The 27659-nt window shown below is 41.3% G+C and overlaps 2 protein-coding genes across 4 annotated transcripts in view; both read right to left on the bottom strand.

Moving 5' to 3' along the window:
* LOC110975179 (ERO1-like protein beta) overlaps positions 1-4133 on the bottom strand; it is a 28054-nt gene extending 23921 nt beyond the window's left edge. For 2 of the 3 annotated variants that reach the window (XM_022227405.2, XM_022227404.2), the window contains exon 1: positions 3892-4133. In XM_022227405.2, the coding sequence (XP_022083097.2) occupies positions 3892-4026 (135 nt within the window). In that variant the 5' untranslated portion in view covers positions 4027-4133. The remainder of the gene's footprint in view (positions 1-3891) is intronic. The other variant, XM_022227406.2, reaches the window with a different exon arrangement.
* A 610-nt stretch (positions 4134-4743) lies between these two features.
* On the bottom strand, positions 4744-25255 carry LOC110975144 (ras-related protein ORAB-1). Its single transcript, XM_022227314.2, has 7 exons — positions 25079-25255; positions 17909-17981; positions 16911-16958; positions 15378-15425; positions 11118-11213; positions 9759-9890; positions 4744-9352 (listed from the first exon to the last, which is right to left on the bottom strand). The coding sequence occupies exons 1-7, from the start codon at positions 25099-25101 to the stop codon at positions 9152-9154; spliced, it is 621 nt and encodes a 206-aa protein (XP_022083006.1). The 5' UTR covers positions 25102-25255; the 3' UTR covers positions 4744-9151.
* Between the last annotated feature and the right edge of the window lie 2404 nt (positions 25256-27659).

The following is a 27659-nucleotide window of genomic DNA, read 5'->3' as shown; positions in this document are numbered from 1 at the left end:
CAAACAGCAATACACGTAATTTGATCACTAACTGCACACCCTTTCCATCAGGGGCCTGTGAGTGATGAGACGAGGGACTGATTTCCCTCGGCTGGCATTTTTTGGGGGGACTATGTGACCATGCATTTTTTTTAAATCTGAGCTTTTAGTCACCACCATCCCCTAACCTGATGCCCTTCAAATTTTTTCCCCTTGGAGCAATATTTTTCACTCAAATTTCACAACAGGTGATATTTAATCAAACTTCCAATATTAGGATTCACAAATCTCAAGTTTACAGTCCCACTACAATAATTTTTCTTTTTTTTTTTCAAGTGCAGAACAAACACTTTTTAAAATGTGCCCCAAAATACGAAACTAAGCTTCTTACAAACTTGTGTGTGGGCGAAAGAAATAATCCTTCCCTATTAACTGTTGGGGCTCGGATAACTAGACCGCTGGCTAACTTGACTCAGGACAACTCGACCGTTGAGACAACCATTTTTGGAGGCGGGGTTGGCATCTTGTTTTTACTGCGCAACCATCTTTACTGTGCTGCGCTGTGTACATGTAGCTGTGACAGATTACAAGATCTTAGAAAGCTCCCCCCCCCGAACCAAAAATGGTCAAACTAAAATGCGGAGCAAACTTGACGGTTTAAAACTCCTGTATGACCCTTTTCAAGAGGTACATCACACTGGAAAATTTGATTGAAAAAAAGGAGTTTGTCTTACTGGATCATCACCGCAAAAGCTAGATTAAAAAAAACAAACAGGCCTAACATCACAACTCCAGGAAAAACAGCTCCTCTGAGTCACACAAAGTAGTGACTCGGAGTTCTCTAAGTAAAACACATTAATCTTCCAATCTGTGTTAACTGCCCCACAATCTGTCATGTTCCTGCCTTGCATGGTCTAGTAGTGTGCTGTCTTGACAGACGACTTGGTTACTGTCGACATAGTCAAGTTTCCATCCGGTTGAGTTGTCTCAACAACTGAGTTGTCCCAAGTGGAGCTGGTAAATCATGTAAACAGTTGAACTGTCCAACATCTGCTACGTTAGTGGGCTCTACCACGGGAGGAATTTCAAGATGGCCACAGCAGCCATTGCCGTCGAGGCCCTTTTAATGGCTGCGACGCCTCTTGGAAAATAGCAGTTTCCGCGGCCAGCTTTGCAGTGCCCTTTAAGGACATTGGCTGCAGTGCCCTTTAAGGACATTGGCTGCAGTGCCCTTTTCATGAAAAACAGGAATTTAAAGCTTATTTTTGTCCCTCTATGTTCTCCACAGTGCTCTTTGCTCATGACCAACAGCCAGTGTAAAAATCTTGCAGCCCGTGTGTACTTTTGCCCCAGTCGCGACAGCAACCACATGATTCCAAAACATGCAATGCAGCACGCATACATGTACATGTACATACGATGACTTTACTGATTGTACATGTATATGGTCATTCGCATGCATTGTGCATGTATGTGAAGACAGAAACCAAGTAGGGTGCACAAAATTACTAGCCTTTATTCAAGGCGTACAATGCACATATCGGCTGCTAGCACACACGACGAAGACCACCACTGTGATTGGCACTCGTACTGGTTACCAACCGGCCGAGCATCCATGGTGCACCGGTGTAATGCACGCCTTGGCAATATAAGGGACACGAGAACTTGCTTCAATTGTGCCAACTCTCTCATTGGAAATCCGTTGTACGTCATAATCCAGAGGGAGTAACACTGGCTACCAGAACAGTATCTGGCTCAACGAGCAGGCGTGACATCGAGCATTTTACTATTTTACATTGCTTTCTTCATCATGACCCGGATTTTTCATTTGTCAGTAATGCATGACCGTCGGTCCACAGAGCACTATGAGTCGGTCAGCAATGCCCTACAAGGATTCTTAAAATGATCCAGGAAACTGGAAGACGTAATTTTACGGGTAAATTTCATGTAATCACAAATAAAAGTGAATGGCTCTTAATTTGACTTTATTCACACAGCGTAGCCAAACCTCTTTCTTGAAAAACTTAAAACTCATTTTGTTACAAACTGGTACTATTACCTTTATGATACCGGTACATGGCACTGAACATTTGTGAACAATGTCAGTGTTGAGAAATTTCGTTCGATATCCAAAACTGTCAGCATCTGCAAAGTGGGCTCCAATTCAGCTGAGAGTTCCCTAACCTATATGTACGTGGCACACTTGAAAAATACTCAGAAAATCCCACCTAAACATTTGCAAATCCTTTTAAGTTAATGAATTCTTGTAAAGCATCATTGCTGCCACTCGAATACCTATCCACAAGTTTCTCAGAAAATTCTGTTCATAATTTTGGGCATATACACTTTGTACATCGGAAAAAATCGGAAAATCAGGTGAAAATACAATTTCATCCCAACTTTGCAGCAGGTATGTAAAATCGAGATTTACGGATCAGAATATTACCAGTAGAAGCATGATGAAGTTTCAGTAATTGTGAGTTTAAACTAAGTATTACTCTGTTAGGCCTACGACAAGGGAAGCGAAAAATGAAAGTGCAACACGTTATAGGGCCGTGCCATTATAGGGTACACAAACAATACTTTTTCATAGGCCTAGTGGCGCATTTTGTTCACAAGCAATCATGCCCTTTTTCATACTTATCCTATTGGCCTTAGGGCATTCATTACCATTAGCACCCTGTTCCTATAATATGGAAAACTAAGTCCATTTTTTCAAACTAACATTCAGACCTTGAGGATCCGTTCCTAAATCCTAGTAGCTCTAGTTTAGGTCAATTTGACAATATTTAAACAAGAAAACCAGAACTTTTTACCCGAGTTCGGCGAAAGACGACCGCATCACACCATTTTGTTTCACGTCTTGTTACCCAACCAAGCCATTGTGGATATACTGAATTTCATAAAAGAAACTTTTATGGTTCCAGGTCAAGGAACCAGACTACATGCGCTGATTCGTCTTCATTCATAGCTCTTTGTCGTATCATTTACATTTACCCCATAATATCCCTTAAAAACCAAAGCCCTTCCATCTTTTCTTTCTCATATGAAAGAGGACATCACTGCAAACTTATTTAGGTGAGTTGTTTCGAAAAGGTAGACTTTGTCTCCTTATTGTAGGAGCAGGGTGCTAATGGTAATGAACTTGGGCCTTAGTGCCCCCATCCCTGTCTGTAGTGCCCCAAAAAGAAATGGGTTCCGAGGCCAAAGTGGCCTCGCCCTAGCCCCACAAGCGTGGCACGGACTCTCACTCCCGATCCATCCTTAGCAACAAATCCGTATACGCAATTTCGTGTCGGCATATTGAACATTTCGGCGCACCCACTTATCATCATGGGCGCAATTTCTTTTGCACACGAACATGATCCTTGACCTTTCCGCTTTCTAAAAACCATTTATTGAATGATTTCACTCACGTTATTCAGGTATTTTCCAGTCTTTTTGACTTTATCCAGTCAATCTAATGGGCTCTAAATCTAATGATCTCTAAAATAAGGTCGTTGAACATTACGTCACTTGATCCCTCATCGTTTCGACAGTTCTTCCATGTCAAGACATCTAAACTGCTGCCAAGTTTTGGAAGAGCCCATTGGTGCATGTAGTATCTTATCGCTTAGTCCGTATATTACATATGTCTTGACATGGAATAGGCGTCGAGAAATGTTCAATAGACCGACACGAAATTGCGTATACGGATGTGTGGCTAAGGATGGATCAGGACTGGAGTAAGAGTCCGTGCCACACTTAGTGGGGCTAGCCTCCCCTAAAATGATGAAATTCCCTCTCTGCTCTACTATACTACCAACTACTTCAAGTAGGCTTTCGCACAATACAGTAATTTACAAGCACTGACAAGCATGACCAGTGTTAAAATAAACAAGTGACCTACATGTACATAGCCTACCTACCCACCTCACAAAAACATGGGTGTAACGCCCCACTTTTGTTGTGTTTCTGAGCGTCAAGCAGAACTGTAAACAGTAAACACAAGAAGCTCAAACTCAGCAGTATGAACTTCATCACATACACGATGTTGCTCTCTCCCATCTTGACCGACCAGTGACAAAAATATTCATGTTTATATCATTTCTCCTCACGTGCATAGAAAGTCGTGCGGTACGTGACTTTAAATGTCATCCGGTTGGTTATTTTTAAGCCAGTTAGTGTGGTGCCTGTCGAGACACATTCAATTTATCACGAGTTGTCGTCAGGATACAAGATAAAAATTGACAATGCCGGCAACGAAAAGTCGAGAGGTGGCGCCCTAACGAGTTGAAGGGACAAAAAAAAAAGATAAATCATTCCGGGAAAAGACACGTTGCATTAACCTGGCGCTGCCCGTTAGGGGGGCGGGGATGGGCTCAAACGATTGGAAGCGTTCAAAAAAAAAAAACTTGCCCCAAGACGGACTCAAAAACCCGAATCGATACAGTTTGAATAGAGGACACGTCCAAGAGAAGTGTGGGAAAAAGCTTGGTATTGGTGCCATGGTAATAATTTAAAGCTAGACACATTTAGTGGTGGTGGTGGGGGGGTCCTTGAAAAAATGTGCCCCTGGAAAAATGCCTGCCCCCAAACGCCCTGAACGTCTCTACAATCTACACCGAATACACCAAACAAGCTGTACGGCCTAAATTAACCCCTTGTTTGATCTACAGAGGGTTTTTTGAGGGGGAGGGGAGTCACAGGGAAGGGGTGGAACCTAAACCCACATCCATACTATCATGAGTACTCCAGCAAAGATACATCAAGACGACACCTTCATTCCCTCTATGAAGTTCATTCTTCATTTATTTCCAAAGTGGCAATGTTCTTTAAAGCCCCACAATACAAGACAATTTTACATTTACATTGTGAGGTTTCGTACACTTTTTATTTTTTTCTTTTCATCTGCCAAACAGGCGCTGGTTGAAGGCTAACAATTTTTATTACAATTATTTATTAATGTACTAAAAGCAAAACTACAGCAGTGTAATAATTATAATATAAACCTTTCTGCATTACATGACAAACCAGTCTCTCTCTCTGGTCTGTGATCAGTAAACCGCTACATAAATGAAACAATCTGATGGACTTTGGATAGTGTAGTGTGGGACTACTTCTACAACAACATGTACCAAACGGTTTGTGTGAGCAAAAACAAAACCATGATTCCAAGTTATGCACAAGGCAGGGAAATTACACAGGACACAAGTTCTCATATTGAAACTCCACTTTAGAAATATTTAGAATTGGCAGGGACAAACACTCAGAGGAAACTGGACAAAGCCGAAGGATCCACTTTCGATTGGATTCAAAAAAATTGAACACAATCCTAAAAGTAGCAAATACATGTGCTTTGCAAGCACTATGACTTGTTACATTATTCTGAGCTTGATCGAAACGAAACAGTTGAAAAGCTATGCCAAATTGATTAGCAAAGCTTAATTTTGGCTTATTCTTTTGTATCTGACCAGTAAATCCGTTACAAGTGTACAAAGGTTTGATGCGAGACACACAGTGAGGGCTCTTTTGCAAATGTCAGCCTACAGCACTGTTAGACTGGGTTCAACAATGATTGTTCAGCGACGACACTTGAATACAGTTTGCTTAAAAATGACTCAAGTACACACAATAACACACGTAGGGAATCTACGATGCCAATTTTGTAGATTTGTTTTCGATTTTCATTCAAAAGCAGGGAACTGTCATCACCATATGCACTATGCATTACTTCATATGCTGTACCAAAGGTCCCAACATTATTTGGACAAAAGAAGAGGGCTTGATTATGACAGATGGGTAATTTACAAGTACATGTATACATGTGCAACCATGCATGGGAACAATAAACGAGGGTATACAATGTGGGGCGGAGTTAGACAGCCCCATTCCAAAAGACCAATCGTTTATACCACAAAATGGAACATACCATTCCAAACAACTCACCAGGTGGTTCAGCTTATGCTGCAACCTGGTACAAGAATATGGCCTCAAGTTACAACACTACACCTACAATACAAAATTTTCAAAGTGCGTTTCTGTTATTTACATCCTTCTTTGTTGAGACTTCCACTAGGAGGTCAGCGTGCTCCTGCAAGGTCTGGCCAATAAAATAGGAATGACAAATATACAGGAAACAATTCAGCCACAGTTCCCACACTGTGCCTTGTTAGACGAAATCGGATTAAGACGACTGCTACAGCTATTGCTAACACTCAGACTGCCAATGTCATCCAATCGCATCCTTCATCCCATCTCTCCAAATTCCGAATGAATTTCTTTGAAAGTCCCATAAATGTCCAAGTGGACCAAACCAAGAAATGCCCTGCTTTTGCTGTTCATGACGTACCGAAGGGACAGACATGAGAAAGAAGCACGACCAGCAGTCGTCGCCATGGAAATTTGCTATCCACAGCAAATACTGACTCAGCAAAAACAGGTCACCGGCACAAACAAAAATCAAGAACTGCATACTGCCTTTGACTGGTACCCTACCGATTCTTGCTTAAAGCTTCAATTGGCCAAGCATTCTTTTCTGCTCATCAGGGCCATGAAGCTGGATCCCACGTAGTTATCAAGATACATCTATACTAGACTTTCATCACTGCTGCCTCTTTCTCGAAGTACCTCGGCAAAAGACCTTAAAAAGTACTTCTGATCTATGTGGGAGAAACATTGAGATACCCCCTCATGTAACACAGAGCAAAATGACTACTACAGACAGGTTCATTTATGTCAAACGTGAATGCAACCCCCCCCAAAAAAAGAAATTCTGCGTTGCTCCTCCCTCAAGGGACCTGCACAATCTTACTATGAAACAACTTGTTCTACATAAGTTTACATATTAAATAAGATATATCATAAGACATTCATCAAATTAACATAAAACAATGAACCCTTGATCTGCTCTGGCTTCCAAGCCACTTCGATATAGTAAAGGGCCAACACAGAGCAAAGTAAAGATTATCAAACAGCGCCTGTGCTCTGCTCTTGATAATAACAAACACGTGCCTTTTTTATATTCAACAGGATAAGTTTGATGAAACTATCAAAAAACCAAATTGGTAAAACCGAACTTAAAATACTCGTGATTTGAAAAAAATCCAAAAGAGGAAAACCCACATTAAATCCCTCATTAAAAGCAAAGGCCTTGTATCAAAGAATAAAGATGTGATGGGTGGGTGTACTTTAACAGATTAGACTTATTCACACATTTCACAACACCATGTCACTCTTCCTTATTTGGTCCGCATTGTTTGTTTTGTTTTTCCGATTCCCTTGAAGTGACCGATTTCAGGCCTGTATTCCCAAGCACAACAACTTCAATGATGCTCTGCAGTATTCACGTCCACTTAATGTAATCCAGGTTTATTTTCACCAAATACTGAGGGCACAACGTCATGCACAAGTGTCACACTTTCTAAATATTTGGCTGTTTGACAAGGGCTGTACACAGCTCACTACTTTGCTATTTTCAATTCCAAAATTGAACAAAAGCTTCTACTATCTCCATGGCTAATTATAATTTGAAGAACAGTGTTGTTACAAAAACAGAGTGATTCCATGACTAAAGATCAAATGTTAGTAACTCCTTTGACTGGACCAGATGGTTATGAAGTACAGACAGCTATGCACGCATTTCACTTACAGAAACATTGCCAACGTTTACTATTTTTCTGGCAAGGCCAACAAAAAATTACAAATGTTGGCAAATCGTTTGCAACTATTTTTGGTAAGTGGGATGAATGCACCAAGTTCTGAAAACCCTGGCTGATGCCACTTATCTCACCCGCATCACTGCTGCATCAATCACGTCACACTTGCTTTGCATCACCAGTTACCGACAGTTCTAATGAAACATATCAACTGGGGCAAAGCAAGGAGGTGCTGAACGGGTACCAACCCCACTCTTTGGTCTCAGCAAGCCTCTTCCACAAACTTTACCCCCCCTTTTGTAACACGTGCGCGCGCTGGTACTAAAATGTGTCGCAGACCCAGCAGTCCGCAGGCACACTTCTTCAAGTGTAACGAATGACCCAACAGCTGAACAGTTACCTTGACTGTTTGGCTGGACAAGCTTGGACCGTGCCTAATGACGGCATCATTAACCAATGGTTTCAGTGTGACAATTTGGAAGAATCGGGTGGTTCTCTTTTTACAACAGAAGTACAATGCAAAGCTTCACGCTCCGCCTGGGGGATGAACTTCATATTTCATTATGCTCACGTCCATAATTTAAATTTCAACAATCACTGATAAATATTGCTATTTTTAATTAACCGCACAATATTACATGCAGAGACAGCCACAATTTGTTAGAGATATAAGTGGAGTTTCAAAAAACAAAAAATAAGGAAAAAAAAGAAGAAAATAAAAGCAGACACTCCAAAAACACCGAGTCACAATCATAAAAAATAAACCCATCAGTTCCCCCTGCTGAGTGGTTCGCACAGTAAAATAGGTTGGGAATGACAACATCATTTACTGGTTACATTTCAACAATTATTTATAACCCCTTCAGTTGATATCAAAAGGAAAAGCGGGACAGAAACAGCAATTTACAATCCCCCTCCTTGCTGCCCCACAAACTCCTGGGAAGTTGGAGGTTTTTTGTTTTAAAATTGCCACTGCAAGTTTTGTGCCCTTAAAAGCGTAAACTACAATAATAGCTAAATGTGATACGTTTGAAGTGTCTTGTTTTTCTACAAGTTAAAGTTGGATTATTGTTTGAGCCATGCTCTATCCACCTTGAGATAACGACTTTAACGGCCTTGGCTGGGATATTAACCATCAATTCAAAATTTAGCAGTGACAAAAAAATTCCCCTGTACGAAGCTACCGCAATAATCAGTGAAATCCTCAGTACCTATTAATACACCAAGAAAATGAAACAGAAAAAAAGTAAAAAGACTAATTTACATAAGCACTTGTCAGTTTTTGTACACTCTGAAAAAAAAGAAAAGCATTCTTGCTAACTTCAAAGTTAGGAGTGTTGAAATCACTCTTGATTTCATCCAAGATTCCAAGCTAGGAATCGCTTGTTTTTTTATGTTTACCCTTTAAGGACACAATTCCAGCATGTGCCACACAAAACAATAGGTAATGACGATTCTTAGACAAACCAGGCTATTTATAATAGTACAAGCCCCCGCAATTTATTTTGTTTCTTTGTTTTTAACGTATCCCGTGATTAAGAGCAGCACCCACCACCACCTTGTTTCACCGGCGTGCTACTTGGGTTGATTTTGTCATGTTTGCTGTCGGAGGGCGTGCTGCCAGGGCCCATGCGGTTCTTGATTTCGGCTGCCATTGTCATGAATGCCTGCTCGACATTCGTGGCGTTCTTGGCACTTGTTTCAAGGAAGGGGATGTCGAGTTGATCTGCATATTCCTGTGATGCAAGACGATAAAATAAAAGGAATAAAGAATGACAGTCCCGGGTACCTGGATACTTTTCTAACAAAATAAAATTCAAATTTTTTTGCTACTTTCTGTTTGAAATGTGGTGGTTAACTTAACGGTCAGACTATGTTCATTTTTCACGATGGGTTTCACCCTTACATCAACGAGTATTCATAACACTGCGTATTTTATGTTGATCAAGAGCTTGCAAAAACAATTCACAAGCTTACTCAGGTGGGACTCGAACCCACAACCACCTGCTTACTAGTGCAGACATCTTAGCCACTTGACCACCAAGCTTGCTGGGGATCGGCTGGCAATGTATTCATAACACTGAGCATGCAGTGGCAGAAATACAACAGGAGCACTGACATCCTCTGCAATCACTCCCCTACCTTTGCTGTTGTGTAGTCCACAACTTTCTTGGTCGTCAGGTCGCACTTGTTCCCCACCAGTAGCTTGTTGACATTCTCTGATGCGTAGCGGTCAATCTCTTGTAGCCACTGCTTCACATTATTAAAAGATTCCTGAAGGGGAACAAGCAAGGTAAGGAAATGAATCAGCCACATTTTTCTTGTTTAAACATGCGGGCCAAGGCCAGGTCAACTGTCAGCAACGTCATAGATCAGCTCTGAGCACTACACGTAAAGGAACCAAATGCACCTGACATCACATGGGGTAGGCTAACATGTGAATACATGTCAACTTTACTTTGACAAGAAACCGGTTTAGCCTAGAATGGGACACAAAGCAGTGAAGTCAAATGAATTCCACATTCTGGCATTTGAGAAAACAAATCCACACTTCCTTGTCCCAACATAGAATTGATACTATGTCCGAGATATAAATGGTCATCTGTAAAAGAGCTGATCTAAAGAAACTTCACTTAACCACTTCGCACAGGACAAGTGAACCATAATGCTTTACTGTGACAGTTTCAAGAGAGTGTCTAAACACATTCTGGCAGTTGAACGAACATGGGCCGTTTTCCAATACTCAACTTCGTCTCCGTCTCAGGCTTCGTTCCAACAACCAATCCCCGATTGTGGGCCTGAAGCGTTTAAATTACATTGGATTACTGTAATTTTGGGCTTTCTTGCATCTTATTTGATGTTCTGTGGCACTATTTGACTGATTACTGCGCTTACAGCTTCAAAGTCAGCTAGTTGAAAAACAGGTGAAGCCTGAGACAGAGCCGAAGTTGAGTATTGGAAAAACGGTCTTTGGATCTGACTAGTAACAGTATCCTGACTTGGCCACACACCACAGCCAGATGTAGTAAGTATCACTCAGGAACACTGCCTTAAGCGGCACTGCCTCACAAGACATTTCTTACCTTATGGTAAGAAATGAAATACTCATCTCGTACCAGCAACTTTCCAAATGCAGCATGTATTGTATACAATTTAATTAAAAAGGAAAAGTGGCAAAGATGTTGTTCCCGAAATAAAACATGTCCGGGACCAGTTCGTTGTAAAATATCATCTGCAAATTCCTGTTCAACGACCGAGTTTGTCTGATGGGTGCTCATATTTACTGTCTGCTGTTTAAACGACTAATCACACTCATTCAGCACTTTAGATGCAATGCCCATTAATCAACTGTTCTCATTTTCAAGGAGAAAAAGGGTGTATTTTCAAGGAATGAGTCTCTCAACTCGGTCCAAAAAAGGAATCTACTGCTAATGGAATGCCCCTCCTTTGAGGGAACTTTGACAGTCTTGATCACAGTTGTTAATGGTGTTCTATCCTTACCTGATCTGTAACATCATATACCACTATGATTCCATGTGCACCTCTGTAGTAGCTAGATGTGATGGTTCGGAACCTTTCCTGGCCTGCTGTATCCCACTGTCAGAACCAAAACCAAATGACATTTGATTATCAATCATCTGTCTGTTGCAAACGCCGTCTCAAAAGTTGAGAATTAACCCCTGCAAGGAAACGACTACGAAAGAATGTGTGGTTGAAATGAGGAAATTTGTCGATGGCACCGTGATGTATGGCTGCCACACCAAAAGGGCATATCGTCCAGTGCCTGGAAGAAGCTTCTGCCGGGAAGCATGATCACTGCAAAAAAAAATTTTTCCGGCAAAAGAAGATTTTTAATGAAATATAACCATTTCTTTGCTAAAAAAGTTTTACAAATATCTTCCCAAGTTGTTTAATAAGTTGTTCAAAAGTTACTTTTAGTACAGCCTGTGTAGGTTTTGTAGTAACTTATTACTAAATAAAGAGAGTGTGTTTCTCATTTCGTTTTGCCGGGAACATTTTGTGTGCTGTGATTACGCTTCCCTGCAAAATGGCGTAAGCACACACATACACCCTTTTTCCAGACACACGACGATATACTGTGCAAAAGAGAAAAAGCCTATGCATAATATATCACTTTCTCGTGCCTCGGAAGTATTATATACTGGTAAGACACTTTGTAATGGGACGATAAATGGTTGGAGAATAGTAAATAGGGGAATTCCAGTGTAGGACCCCGGGAACAGAGTAACGGTTCTTTCGCCTAAAAAGCCATCCTGTTACACAGGCTTTATGCATGGCCAATAGAGGGCGCTTTATACCAAGGACATCTCTCCTTTGGGCTGATACCACTGACATTTGCACTCCATGGGTTTATTTGCTGCATGGTTCCTTGTTCCTCTGATAACTTATAAATACCGGGGGGGAGGGGGGAGAGGAGGGAGAGAGAGAGAGGGTTAGACTATACCCGATCCCTTCGTTGCCATTCAACCTCGGAAAAAAAAAATGGTGACAAGGATCAGACAGTCAGCTCAGCTGCAGCATTCAGTGATATCAGAAGATAACAATGATGCCATTACGGCTCTCTGGTTTCTTTTTGTCTTGAGGACAAATTGATGTTTTATCCATCTTTTGTCCCTCAGGTGACTATTAACCCCTTCATGCGGGGGATTGTTTTGACGGTGACTGCTGGGCTGTGGTACGCCCAGTATGCAAAGCACTGTCCATCAGCAGGCCCCATTGAACCAGCAGCTGCATGGTGAATAGAAGGAATCGGGAATAATGTTCATGGAGGAATTTGAACAGCTCGCCATCAACACAACAGACCATAGACCCAAAGTTTGGCTCCGATATGTGGACGACACTTTCGTCATCTGGCAGCATGGGCAGGACAACCTCCGACTCTTTCTGGAACACCTCAACAGGCTTCACAGCAGCATCCAGTTCACCATGGAACAAGAACGTAATGGCAACATTTCCTTTCCTGATATTGAGGTGACCAGAAAGGAGGACGGCAGCCTAGCCCACACGGTCTACCGCAAGCCCACCCACACGGACAGATGCCTCCACAGCACGTCCTTCCACAATCCCAAGATCAAGTCATCTGTCAACCGGGCCCTTGTCGGCTGGGCATACAACATCTGCGACAAAGAATTCCTCGGCCAAGAACTCCACCACATCACCGCAGCACTGCAACGTAACGGATACAAGCCACGGCAAGTCCAAGACCCAAGATCCCAGATCTACCCCCCGGCCGAATGGTCTCCTATACCCAAAGCCAACTAGTTAGGGCCCCTAGTTCTATCACCCTCCCCTACTTAGGCAGTACTTCCCACCATATCCAGCGCATTCGCCACAAGTACGGTATCCGAGTTTTCCACACAGCCCCACTGCAGTTGCGCAACCTGCTCACCTCGCACAAGGACCGGCAGGACCCCCAGCGCAGACCAGGGGTGTACAGAATTCCTTGCCAATGTGGCAAAGTGTACATCGGCGAGACGGGCAGGGACCTCCCTACCCGAATCAACGAGCACAAAGCCCATGGCCGGAAGGGAGAGCTTGATAAGTTGTCAATAATTAAGCACTTCCACAATGAAAACCATTACATCAACTGGAACCAAGCTGAACTTATCACCAGCATCGAACGATGGTATCCCCGCCGCATCAGAGAAGCAAAAGAAATCATCAAGCATGACACAGTTCTCCAAGACATCAGCTTCAATATCAGCAATATCTGGCGCCCCATCCTCACATCCCAGTCCAATGGGTCTCCTATACCCTAGGACTCCCCAGTTAGGTTCCCTCCTTAGTTAGCCTATGGGTCTTCTCTACCCTTGGCACCCAGATGTTAACTCTCCCACTGCAAACCCCAACTGACACGCTTGAGTAAGCACACACTCAGGTCATGCAGTACCAGGATCCAGTGCAGCATCCATTGTTCCTGACATCACTGTTCCCATCTCAACGCTTCATCGAGCTAATCCCTACATCTGGATCGCTCTCTACACCATATAAGCTCCACTCCCAGTCGGAATCCTGCAGTCTCCTGAAGACAGACAGAGTACACTGTTCGAAACGTCAAGTTACTCCCCGGTTCTTCTCAGAACCACACATACTCAAGAAAGAGATTGATCCACGGTGTAACCGCAATCATTTTTACTCATATACAGTGTAGTTCTTTCACCATGAAAACCTTTAAGTCTTAGAATGTATGTGTGGGGTATGCACTAATCCTTACACAAAGCTACGGCTGTGAATGCCTCCTGGTATGAAGGGGTTAACCCTCCTTTTGTTGTAACATTAACAAACAGTCTAAAATGGCCTCTACTTCCCGCTACACTTCCTACACAGGCCAGTCATCAACAGTCGGATCATTCAGAGTGGTACTGTAACCAGTTAAATTCAGTCAACACATAAAAGCAGGTGATTGGTAAGCAAAACTGGCTTATCAATCATAAACAGTCAAAGCGCAGCTGTATCGAGTCACATCACCAGTCAAGTCTGCTTTATGCAGGCAGGGCACTCTTGAGATGTAAAAAAAAAAAAGTCTTTTGACCGATACAACAACTTTCTGGTGAATGCACATCTGCCTATGAGGATTTTAATGAATCAATTTGGCCAACAAAATAGCGCCAACACACAAGTGAAATGGAACAGGTTGCGCAACCACTGAATTCCGATGGTCACTCACTGTGTCTCACAGCAGAGGGCTAACAGTAACTATTACCACAAATCCACATTTTGTTGAGGCCCCGAGATTATACTGCACACTGGCAGGCAGCTCTACAGGTCCAAGAGTACTTTAACCCTAACAGTCCTGAATGCTAAGTACCACTTAGTAAAATGTAGTACTCAGCCCTGTCGCTTGTAAGAGGACATGACATTATTATTCTCTGAAGCCATGAAATACAACAGAGAAGACAATGTACCATACAGTGCTGTGGCACTATGAATGCATGGTTTCATTGTTCTCTGTACGAGTAACAATGGAATAAACCTAGCCAGAAATAGTAATTTGCAGCGCTAGGTCCTTCAGGCTCAGAGTGTCACATAGTATTTTGTAGTACTGAGTACTCCATGCCAAACAAAGCCCGGTACTGTTAGAGTTAACTTCTATTACTTAAGACTTCAGAAAAGGAACACAACTGCACAGTTACCCAATGACTGGACTCTACAGTCCTACAAGCACTGTGATTAAATTGTTCTTAAACTTTCAGATTTTCATACGGAGTAACATACTACCTCTTTTCAAGATCAGCTCTCTCTGCTCAAAATTGGCTCTGAAGTGCACATACATGTAAATAAACAGTCCAAAACTGCCGAAACCATGGAAACAGTGCTGTCTAAATGCTTCTTTCTGCTCTTTAATATTGGGAGTTTTGTCCTTCAAGGGCACATGCATGTACGTAACGCTGAATACTCGGTGTTTCCAGTACCACAAATTTACCTCCAAATTTCACTGACTTCCACCTCATGAAATTATCCCCGACGTAAATTGGTCCATCATTAAAATCAGGCCTAACCCTCATGAAGCCTCTAACCTCAAACAGGTTTTGACGACTTTCAAGGAAGGGTTGGGTTTTACTTTACTCATTAAAGTATCTCATGTAGCACTCTGTTTGGTGAGAACTAAAAACGCTGTCTAGTATTCAGAGGTTCAAGTCCTAGCTCAATCAAATCTTTTTTTATCATCAAGTATGTTCTGCTGCCATGCTTTATGGCTATTACATATTCATGGCAGTTGCTTACTGTGTCTGTACTTACAATTTGAAGTTTGATTGTTTTCCCGTCTAACTCAATGGTTCTTATTTTCTGCAAATGAAAACAGTGAAAAAAGGGAGTCCTGTAAGAACACCTCCGCACAGGACACCATATCAAAGTCAATGTACCAGCACTTGACGTCATGATATCTAAGTGTATCATGTGACCAATTATATAAAGTATTGCAATATTTATGCTCTGCAGCTAAGGCAAAAAGAAGTGGACCACCTCTTTAAAAACCTCAAATATCCTGTTATACAAATGGGTTGATCTATGGGCCAATGTACACAAACATTTCTTTCATAAGCTATACAAAATATCATCAGGTCAATATGGTGATGCCATTTTGATATTATGAGGTGACAGATGTTGTTATGATTATTCCTGTTTTCCTAGTAAGCTGTCCCTCTGTGATACATTTAACAGCATAATATCAGTGCATGCAGTTACACAATACAAGGAATTGTTTATTCACATAAATTCGAACTAAATGTGCATTTTGATATCTGGAGGTAGACTTTTTGAATTGTCAAAATGATGCGACTCTTAAGGACTGAAAAAAATAGCCTTTTCTTTACTTAGCCCTGAAAATCAAAATGTGAGTTTTGAAATGTAATAGAGGTTATGAGTTGCTGGCATCTTCACAGTATCTGAGAGACTATTTCTCTTATTTTAATTTAATTGCAATGAATGCACAAAAGGTTTACTCGAGTCTATCCCTGTGATACAAAGCTCTTGCCCTCTCAGGACGCGTTCACACACAACTTCTATTTTAATGAACACATAATCCCAAAATCATGTACATATACCTGTACATTTAGCAGACCGCCTGAGTTTGTCGCTACATGTGAATTATTTTCTATTATTCCTAGCACACCAGCATTAGAAAATATCTGCTGAAACACCAAGATTTATGCTCATTTTCCCTCACAAGTTACATGCATATTTGCACAAAGTAACCACTTATCCATGGAAATGTTTATTTTGCCGTGTGAAAAAGTGGTGGTACAGGTACATGTATATATTGTTTGCATAATTAGTCTTCTTACACCTACACACACACATACAGGTACACAATTTTCCTATAACCCTAATCCTACACAATACTACAAATTACTGCTTGCAGTAAAATGTAGTAATCAGCGCTGTCGCTTGTAAGAGGACATGACTTTATTGTTCTTTGAAGCCATAAAATACAATAGATATGACAATGTACTATACAGTGCTGTGGCACTATGAATGCATGGCTTTATATTTCTCTGTACAAGTAACAATGGAAGTAAGCTAGCCAGAAGTTGTGATCTGTAGCGCTAGGTCCTTTAGGCTCAGGCTATTACTTAGTATTTTGTAGTACTGAGTACTGTAAGCCAAACAATTATGCTTGGCGGTGAGGGTTAAACTTCATTTTCAACTTAAGGGAACTCCCACAGTTCTTTTGTCTCTCTTCAAGTATACATGTACATCAGCTGTATGTTTACATGGGTATCAAGCCTGCACCACATGGTCACACAATGCAAACGGGAAAAACAAACTTACAAAGTCTACACCGATTGTGCTGATGTAACTTTCTGTGTAAGTGTCATCCTGTACGGCACAAAGAGAGAGAGAGAGAAGGAAATGAATGGTTAGTAACTCTCGGTGAGCTATCAACTCACAGACAGGAAACCAAAATACAGTACCTCAGAAGATGAGTACAACCACACTATGTAGTTTCCAATAAACAGACTTTGACAGTCAAAAAGTGGCGTGGCCACACAAAAAAAATGGCAACGGAGAGCAGTTTGTCTGGCGATACCGTACATTCGCAAACAATGTGGAGAACCCTTAGGTTTTCTGACCTTCCACAATTAAAAATGGCGCCCCCCATGGAATTTTGTGGCTGATTGTCTGTGTACAAAGTAGGTCCCAAGATTCTTTCCTATCACATCTCTTCAGCCCTTTCAAGGATTTGCTGCATCTCCTCTTCAATTTCCTCGATTTAAGTTCCAATGCATCCTCAAGATTCCTGCTGCAACTGCCTCGGGAAAATATTGTTTTCCCTTGTATGTAATTTACTTCAGATCAAGGATAATATCAACAAATTCCTTTTTCTCTTTGACTGCATGTGTCTTTCTGTTGGAAACTGCGAGCTCTAGTGGTCTTTGGCCATGTGATTAGCAAATCAAAAAAAATAAAAAATCTGCAGTACCCCAAAAATGAAAACAAGAGCCGATTCTTGGATTTCACTTTTTGTATTTCGGTTTCAATTCATCTGGTTACAATGCACATCCAGTAATCCATAGTGCATTTTGTAAATCTTGCGCCTTGTAATGCTTTTGGCATGCTACATAATAAACTTAAGCTCTACCAGGTGCGGCTAGACAGGTTGACGCACACAGTTTCAATATTACAATACTGAGAGAAAAATGGCATCATCACTTGGCAAAAACACACTGCATGACAACAGACCAATGAAAAGAACCAGTCTCTCTCTCTGACCAATCCAATTGTTTTTCTCTCCTCTTTCCAGCAAAGACTGTAAACAGTCTACTCACTGCAAATCGTAATAGCAAACAGGACTTTCCCACACCAGAGTCTCCGATCAGCAGGAGCTTGAACAAAAAGTCACTGCAGCAGAAAAGAAACAAACATCACAGGGGCTCTTAATAGCATGTACATACATAATGATTTAACACTGCAGTGCACTTGGGAGCATTCATCGAGTTAGTTTATATACAATACAATGCACTTTTACCTGCACAACAAATTACTTGTGTGTATTATATTACAAAGTGTATATTTGGGTGCAACTCTGGTTTCTATTTGTGCATTTATTCTGTGAAATACTTACCAGCATATTCAAACCTGTAATGCTGTACATACATGAAGTACTTTATTGTGACATTAATATCCCAATCTATTATGCATGAATTGATATACCATCCCAGCAGCAGAGCACAACTGAAAGTCCAGGTACCCTTATAATGTATGATATTTTATAGTAGATACAAGTCATGTTGAAAAGGGAAACACGCTCAATTAGTGGTGGTACATGTAGGTGGGTGTATGAGTGGAGGAAGACACACACTGCAAGCTGTGTGTTTTGTTTTTATGCTTTTTATGATGATCTACTCGCATACTGATTCCAACCCCGTTGCCTTTGATCACCAAAACAGGAAGTCTATGATACACGTACATGTATGCGTACAAATTCAATGCGTGTCCACAACACTCATGACAAAGAAGTCAATCGTTCAGATTAACAAATACAAGCAACTAAGTTACAAGCGTTTTATCCCTCAATGACTACATCAAGCAATTTCAGATGACAACATCCAGAAAGGTGTCCCATTGGCAAGGCAGCTGTGCACAACCACATGATGGATCTAGAGTCAGAAAATGAAGCCATCTAATGCTGTCACTAAAAGCCCGAAATGAATAGTTGAATCATCCTCGTGTTGAGACACTGGGCATTTTGAAACGAGTGGATTCGGCTTAGACTTTGGTTTCACAGCTTCCAAATACATGTTCAAGCTCTGACGGGAACCAGCGAAACTGATGTCTATGCAGAATTCACTCATTTTGAGAACACTCACTGATTCTAATACGGATTTACCTGCGAAATAATGTGCAGACAACCATTCTACGGGTATATTACACAGCAGTTGGGTCCTAGATAGATGTTATATTGGGATAGATGTGCTGTGAATATCTCTATACAGTATATGAATGCAGAGGGAAATCCGGATGGCAATCAATCTGATATCAATGTCTATGTAGGTTGATTACATGACTGTGGATGAGGTGCAGTACAGTGGAACGTCGCTATACCAAACACCGCTATACCGAACATTCGGCTGTACCGAACATTGTCCTTGGCTCCCAGTATTTGGTGCAAAAAGCTACCGAACATTATGTACATGTAGTTGCAAATCAACCAAGATTCGCCACAGCATGCATCAGAGATCGATCCTGACCAGTAGTTTCACGACTTTTAGGATGAACTAAATATGAATTTTGTAAATCAAGATTTAACAAAAAACAAAAATAATTAACAGATATATTTCTAGAAACCTCAAACGTGAATGCAACGGCAAAACATCACGAAAATAGCGAATCATAGTATCACAAGAGGGTGCACTTCAGTTAGACAAGAGAGGGCACTATTCAACATGGCAACGAAACATTTGGTAGTTAATTTCTCTATACCTAACGACCGCTGTATTGCAAATTTAGCATGGACCCCACCTTGTTCGTTATAGCGGCGTTCTATTGTACATAATATACAAAATCAACCTCAAGAGATCATTTTTTCCACAATAAAGAAAGGCCTAAGCATGCACGTGCTCAATGAAACTTGAAACTGTACACAGTAAAATGTATGGTATATTCCTTGTTTATCTAAACGAAGCTGTGATGTCTTGATAATGATTACTGCCAAGAATTTATCAGAGATGATTCATTATCCAACCAGGATTGATGGACACTATATGTTACCTATAATCTCTTTGGCTTTGAGGGATTACTGTTGCATTTATGCAAATATGCATGTGAGGTATGGATTTCTGGTACATGGTAGAGTGCAGTGGCAGAGTGCACTAGCAGAGGTAGTAAATTTATTAATTTCCCGCTCAATTTTCACTTCGCAGCTAAAAGACATGTAGGTTTACAAAAGAAGTTAACCAGTGACAGAAAGTTGCTGAAAATGCATGTTTGTACAGACCAAGTACTGCTTTGACAATAAAAGTGGCCCACAATTAAGTCGTGAAAATTTCTAATGTCACATACAATGCATACTGTGCTGCAATTTTCAACATGGGCTCTTCAACTGAGCATAAAAGAGCATAGCCATATCAAAGCAGGCAAGCATGCATACCTGTCTTTGGTGTACGATAATGTAATGCATGAATACAAGCAAACTAACAGAAAAAAAAACGTACTGATGCTCAGATATACTGGTACACTGCCATTTCTCAAACCACAATCCCAAACATGGCCTTTGCTATATAAATGATGTTGATTCAGGCATCACTTTTCACCTAAAAGGTCAACACAGGTCAGCAAGGTGATAGTCCACAACTGTTTGATTTCAGAAAATTAATCCTATGGCCGTTTTTCAATACTCGACTTCAGCTCCGTCTCAGGCTTCAACTGCTTTTTTACTACCTGACTTCAAAGTTGTAAGCGCATCAGTACATATATTAGTCTGATAATGACACAAAACATCAAAATGCAAAAGAGCCAAATATTACAGTGCTTCAATTAAATCTGAGCGCTTCAGGCCCACAGTCGGAGATTTATTTTCCAGACGAAGCCTCAGACAGAGACAAAGTTGAGTATTGGAAAAAGGCCTACATAGCAGCAAGGCATCAATCTTCTGGCATTGCAAATGTGTAGCAAGGAAAGAGTGCGCATGTAGCACACATGTACATGTTGTGCAGTGAAATCTGGTAAGACTTTGGTCGTACTGACAGTCCCTCAACTTGTTGGAGTTCAAGTGACAAGGCAAGAGAATATTTAAAGCATTGACCTTTCAAACATGGCTCTTACACAGAACTTTCAAGGGAAAACAAAAGCCTTGGTAAAGCATTATGGGAGCTTACTCTCATTCATGCTACTAATAATCTTATTCATTATTAAGGCTTGGTAATTTGAATACTTGAATATTCAAAGTCACTTTCCATACAATATAATATTAAATTGCACCACATGCAAACTTAATATCCTACCTCCATACTTGTACAAAAAAGGTAAAAATAAAAGTAATAGTCCATGACCTTTCCTACAATTTAACCCTGATGTTCCCCATCCCATCAATTTACAACAGCAGAGTTGGTTGAAATTTGACATGTTTGATGGGTTGAGTTCTGTGTACATATGAAACTTACTACATAAAGTGTTGGGTTATGACAGGATGAGTACTGTACAGATGCAGCAACAGCGATGGGTTTTGACTGAGTGGGTATGGTTGATATTGCCCAGTACCTGCTGCTGGGTGTTTGATGAATAATGTAAACAATTTTATGAATGCTTATAAACAATGGGGGGTCATTTGGTCATGTGCCTGTACTTAAGGAGTAGAATAAATTACTCTAGTATGTTTGGTGACCTTGCTTTTTAAGAGAAGTCATAGATAAAAACAAAGAAATCTGAGCCCCCCCCATAAAGAAAATTGTGTATAGCCCTGCAGTTGTTAGATCTTGAAGGGATGAGTACACTGTGTCCCCATTCCTTATAAACAGCAGTCCTTCATTTAAAGGAGTGCTACCGCACTCCTCAACACTCCTAAAGGAGCGTAAAAAATCATGCCGCTAAAAAAATCTAAGGGCACCTTACAAAAAACGAACAATCCGATAAACACAGTGGATAATATCACATAAAAGGACTGTGATTCACAATTTCACATTTATCCCACTGCGACTTTCATACGTAGGCCAATAATTATTGTACGAATATATAATGATCACTGCATCGCGAGCAGGGCCCGCTTTCAGACCGGCCAGCAGGGCCCTGCATGCACGTGGATTATGCACAATGTACCTACGCTTGCATGTGCATGTATGTCACACGCAGTTTCACTGTATGTGGTACAACCTGTTACATGTTTTTATTGGTCAGTAAAAAATGAGAGCAAATCCGTATCAATCTTCTTTACGGGGCGCGTAAACAGAAAGCGGTGTGCCATGAGCTTTGGTCATCATGAAAATGTTGCTCCATGCATGTACAGTGTGTGTGCCCACTGAATTAACGCAGGAAACCCCAGCGTGTCGGACCATAATCATACGTAAACAATATCACGTTCACACATACACGCACGCGTGCTGGTTTGATGTTTTCCTATTTTGATTGAGGTGGGTTTACCATCAAGCATCAACTGAACAAAGTTGAAGAGCAGTTTAAACCTTCAAATCCCCTTCGGGTTTTTTTTTTTAAGAAATGCTCAAATCAGGATGAAAAAAGGTTTACTTCCACTTTTATTTAAATTAAAGGGATATGTAAATGACACACAACTGTGTTGAATTGTAGTTGAAACTTACATGTAATGTTAGTAAGTCAGGCCTAAATAGTGTATTTTTAATTCGCAAGTATAAAAATTATGGTTCAAATAAAAAAGCACTGAAATGATGTATGTATCGAAAACTCATTTCTAACTGAAGTACAACTAAATTAATTTTAAAAATTGCCCCAAGAACTTTATAAACCATCAGAGGAAGTGGAAAAAAACAATATAAACCCCCAGGGTACAAACAATCCACTTCTTTTAATTGGTTTATTTTAAGGAGAGCGATTTGCTCTCCTGAGAGATTTGAGGAAAGCAATTTATAGCTCTCCTGGATTTTCTGAAAATGGACTGCATAGTATATGACCAAGTATTCCCACTCAGCCCAACCCAACAGTTTACTACCTGTTGGAGTTTGTTGGATTGAGTACTGATACAGCAAGTGGACTGTTGGAATCCCATGGGTTGAGTACACACACCCCACCCAGCAGCGAAAGGGTATTGGAATTTGACGGATTGAGTTAGCCTTCTAGAAAAAAATGCTGAGGAGGTTAGGGTTAAACCCAAAAGTGGTGGCAACACGGGTCACAACTTAACTCCACAGATCCCCAACCAGCCAAACTCCAATACTGGGATTTGTTGGAATCTGTTAAGACGAGTACTGCACTAGTAAACAGACTGTGTTTTGTGAGCAATCAGGCATAACACGAACAAGCACAGTCCAACTGTTTATGAGCACAGTTTAATACATGTACATGTATGGCTTTTAGCTTTGCAAGGATGAGGAAGGTTCACAGGAAAGTGACAACTACACAGAACCCCCTGCACTCCACATGGTGTGCGTCCTGCCGGTATCAGTCCAGTCACACACATTCCGTCCCCCTTCCCTCGCCGCCGAAAATGATGACAGACAGACATGTGGAGATGGCTCCGGTCACGGCTGGCAACATGCACACAGTGATGTATACAAAGTGTGCAATGCGCAGCAATCGGTGAGAATAAGAGACTGGGGTGTAAAAACTCTGCTTTTTCAAGAAACAGTCAGTCTCATGGTCTAAAACCACAGTAATGAAGTTTTTAAGAGCTATAAGTACCCCATGATTGCTCTCATGGGAAAATTTGATTTAGAAAGTGGAACTTGCGTGACCAGTAATTGACCTCTGAGGCTGGATTGAAAAATGAGATAGCGTAAATACTCCATGTAAACTAAAATGGCCAAATGCACACGGAGGTGCCTTTTGGTTTCCAGACATGCCAGAAGTACATGTAGGCCCAATTCCACTCCAGCATGTCCAGCTCTATCATGTCTATGGGGCGGCGTGGACATCAGGGAGTTTAGCAACCGATGAATACAACTGCAATGAACACATGGGCACACGTACATACTGCCACACGTACGTCACCATAGTTGCTGTTTTCATCTGTTACTATCCGCCATTTTGCAAGAGTCTCGCATGACCTCGCCACCCCATAGAGTAGGCTGCTCTAGCCCCACTACTAGTGTGTTAAGGACCCTCACTCCCGCTTCATACTTAGCCACACATCCGTAAACACAATTTGTTGCGGGCACAGTCAAATCTTCGGCGCACCCTCTTACAATCGTAGGCACAAATTTTTTTGCAGAAAAAAATGTTCCTTACTCTCTCCGCTTTCAAATGACCATTAGTTGAATGAATTCATTCACGTTGTTCTGGTATTTTCCACTCTCTTGCCTCAATCTCACAGTCTCACTCTCACACATTATCTTTAAAGTAAAATGAATCTGTTGAACTTTACGTCATTTGACCCCAGCCCGCAGATGGCTGTTTCATGTCAAGAACTCTACAAAAAAATGAATGCTTAATACTTCAGTTGTAAATTAGCTATGTCGAACGCTTAATACAAGTACGTTGTAAACTTACCTGCACAATCGCTCAGTCCGCAAGACTTCTGTTGTATATTAGATATGTCTTGACATGGAACAGCCGTTTGCAGGCCGGGGTCAAGTGATGTAAAGTATAACAGACTCATTTCAGTTTAAAGATGGCATGTGAGAGTGAGACCATGAGATTGAATGGGTAAAGGCAGAAAGACTGGAAAATACCAGAACAACATGAGTAATTATAAGAAGGTGCGCCGAAGATTTTACCACGCCGACAAAAAATTGTGTATATGGATAGGCCTATGTGGCTTGGCCCCCTAAGGATGGAGTGGGATCGGAGTGAGGGGTCCGTGCCACTACTAGTGCCAGTAGGGTTAAAGCTGCTCATTAAATTAGGAAATTTGCAAATGTCCGAACTGTTTGTAACCCCAATATTGATGAACCCACGATGAACATATCTAACCCTTACCATTCTTATATCTAACATGATTCTGCATATGATAATTTATTGAAGAATCATCATGATCATGAAAAATTTTGTGCACCCGAAATTTTAATCCTAGTTTCTGGTTAAACTTTATGTAGCCAACTGTTTTAGCTCGTTCAGAATGTTCACTATGCTTTGTATTCATCATTACACGGACAAATCTTAAACCTAATTCTCAGCTATAGTCCTCAGCCAGCCCACAATTGATTACCCCATCGTGCCCTTCCCCAAGCATGCCAAGACTCGGACAGTACACCCGGCTTCATCATCATGACGTATTGCTGAACACGTATTCACACTGACGCACACACACGATGGTGAATGCGGAAATGTCCACCAGAAATTCTCGTTTTTCCAGCCAATACCGCCATACTTACTATTCGGGATTCATTGTGGACATGGCAAGGGTAATTCCAGATCTAATAAGTCTCTTTCCCGTTCACTTGTGGACGGAAAACTTCATGTAGGGCTGCTTCGAAAATTAAGGCTGAAACCGTCGTAGTCAGGTGCAGGAAGTTCCAATATGGCTGCCAGAATGAAGAAATAAATTGGTTATGCGCAGGGGGTGTAGTCATTGGATAGGGGTGACGTCATCAAACGACGTGGCATCACCTGACCTCAATCAAAACTACACGGGCCGGCCAGGTTTGCTGCTTCAGAGAAAATCTCGGTGAACGGACGTTTCTCTTTCAAGTTCAATTTCTCGGTCTGCGCTCATAATTTTTCTTCGACATGATGATGTGATGTGTCATAACAACGATCCTTACAGTTAAAGCACGTTATCTGTACATTATCTCAAAGTAAGGCCATGAAGAAAACTAGGAACTCATAATGGATAGTTGGTGTGCTATCGCACCCCATGGATCTCATCATGATCACTATCAACCCACTCGTTGGACGGTTGTGTTCGCGGTTATAGTTTTCTCCAAACAGGATTTAAAAATGATAGAAATGGATAAATAAGACACTTTAAAATAGCACTAAGCATAAACATGTAGACAACGGTAGTTGCCCAGTCTTTAGTACCTTTATTTAGTGATGAATATCAGGGAGTCAGGTGGACATCTTAAAGATTTATATAGAGCTGTAGCGGAGATTTTGTGCGGTTCATCAGTCACCACGTTGAAGACAGCTGGTGGTGACAGAGCACCAAAACAACAGGAGGGTAGGGATTCTAAGAGCAGAATAGGCACACTGGTGGAAGACAAAACAATAATAGAAAGGGGTCACATGGGACGTAAGTTTTTCTTTATTTTTTGCAGGCAAAGTCTTGGGCTTCCCCACCTACTTAGGGGAATCTATAGCCTACAAATCTAAAATGGGGCCGGGCATCAACTTAACAGGCGCGGTTCTAGAGCCATAGGAAGGGGGCGGCTAGACCCTTCGCATGTGACGTCACATTTTAACTTTCGCTACTGCTGTTTCATTTTTGCATGGGGGCTAGACAAAAAGCCATCCCCTAGGCCCCCCATAGAACCGCGACTTAAGACTTTACAAATTTAGACAAATGAACTTAACTCACTTGATTATTTACATACATGTACACATACTTACACTTTCTTGAGTAATAACAATTTTCATGTGCATTACAGAACGAGTAGTACATTTTTACCGTCAGTAATACTTTTAACCAACCAACTGCCAAGTGACACCAAATGCTTGCCATTATTAACATGACTACATGACCAGCTCTGTCGATGAGCTATGAGGATGTTATTGAGGGCTCTATAGCCAGACGAAGACTCTAACTTAACGAAGGGCTGCGTCCAAGTTTTCACTCGGCTGCGGCCTGAAAATATGCACGAGTCTATGGTAAAGTGGTCAGCCACGGCTACGGATGGAGCTATGTTTGATTTCAAGCCACAGCCAAGTGATTTAGACGTGGCCGGTCTTGGGCAGACAAGACAAAAGTAGAAGTCAAGCGCCAAATGAAGTCTTACGCTGATCATACTAAGAATGCAAGGCGTAAGTTGATAGACCTAATTTCAAACTTTAATTTGCCGCTCGATTGAGTAGTTTTCTGACTTGCATTGGTAACAAGTCACAATGTGCAAGTCCAAGTCAAGTCACAACTCATTTTTGCAAGTCCAAGTTAATTCATAAGTCAAAAACGGACAGTTACAAGTCAAGTCACGCTGTCATCAAAATCATAGCGACTCGAGTCCGAATCAAATCCAAGTCCAATGACTCGAGCCTACAACTCTGGTAATTACGTGCAATATGTGTACAAGTTACCAGAGAAAAATGATAGTGGGTGGATAAAATCCCCATCTCTGTTGTTGGAGTGATTGAAACAACTCTCTCCTTGCTCCGACTCCGACACAAAAACCTCCTCTGACACTAATTCTTTCAATTCAACGGAATTCACGTTGCGAATATTACGATGTATCACCCATCCCAAGACCCGTTCTAATGTAAGTTGTGCCGAGGAGCCGCCTCAGTCATGCTTTAAGTTCACCTGTGCGCCTGACTATAGCGTTTGCTGAAAGGAAACAAGATGAGTAGTAGATAGAGGGACCCGATCTCAAAAGACGGAGGACCAGTTATGTAAGTTATCATCACTGAGTGGAAAATTCCAAAGCATTACTTAGGTACTTCGCCAACATCCCACGTGAAGTTTGTTTCAGCTTCCATGGATTAATTTTGCTCATTTTAGGTAGTTTTGTAAGGAATGTCATAAAATTTTTCTAGCCAGCAACATCTAACAAAACGAGAAAAAAATAGAAATGAAAGGGCCGCATAAAAACTATTTAAATTGCTCATGATTCGCTGTCTTTTTAAAACTCCTAACTATATCGTATTACATCATACCCTCCATTCGACACTTTTGGCACTTCACTGAAACATGGAGGAATAAAACAACCGAACTGAATTTTTATTTAAGGTGGGTCTCCGGCTTGCATGCACGACGGCCTTGAATATTCCTTTGCACAACAACCAGTGGATGTTCTTTGCAAA

The sequence above is a fragment of the Acanthaster planci genome, linkage group LG01 (assembly GCF_054643075.1).
Source record: "Acanthaster planci isolate LZ-2023a linkage group LG01, COTS_SCS, whole genome shotgun sequence".
NCBI lineage: Eukaryota > Metazoa > Echinodermata > Asteroidea > Valvatida > Acanthasteridae > Acanthaster > Acanthaster planci.
This window is presented reverse-complemented; position numbering and strand designations above follow the sequence as displayed.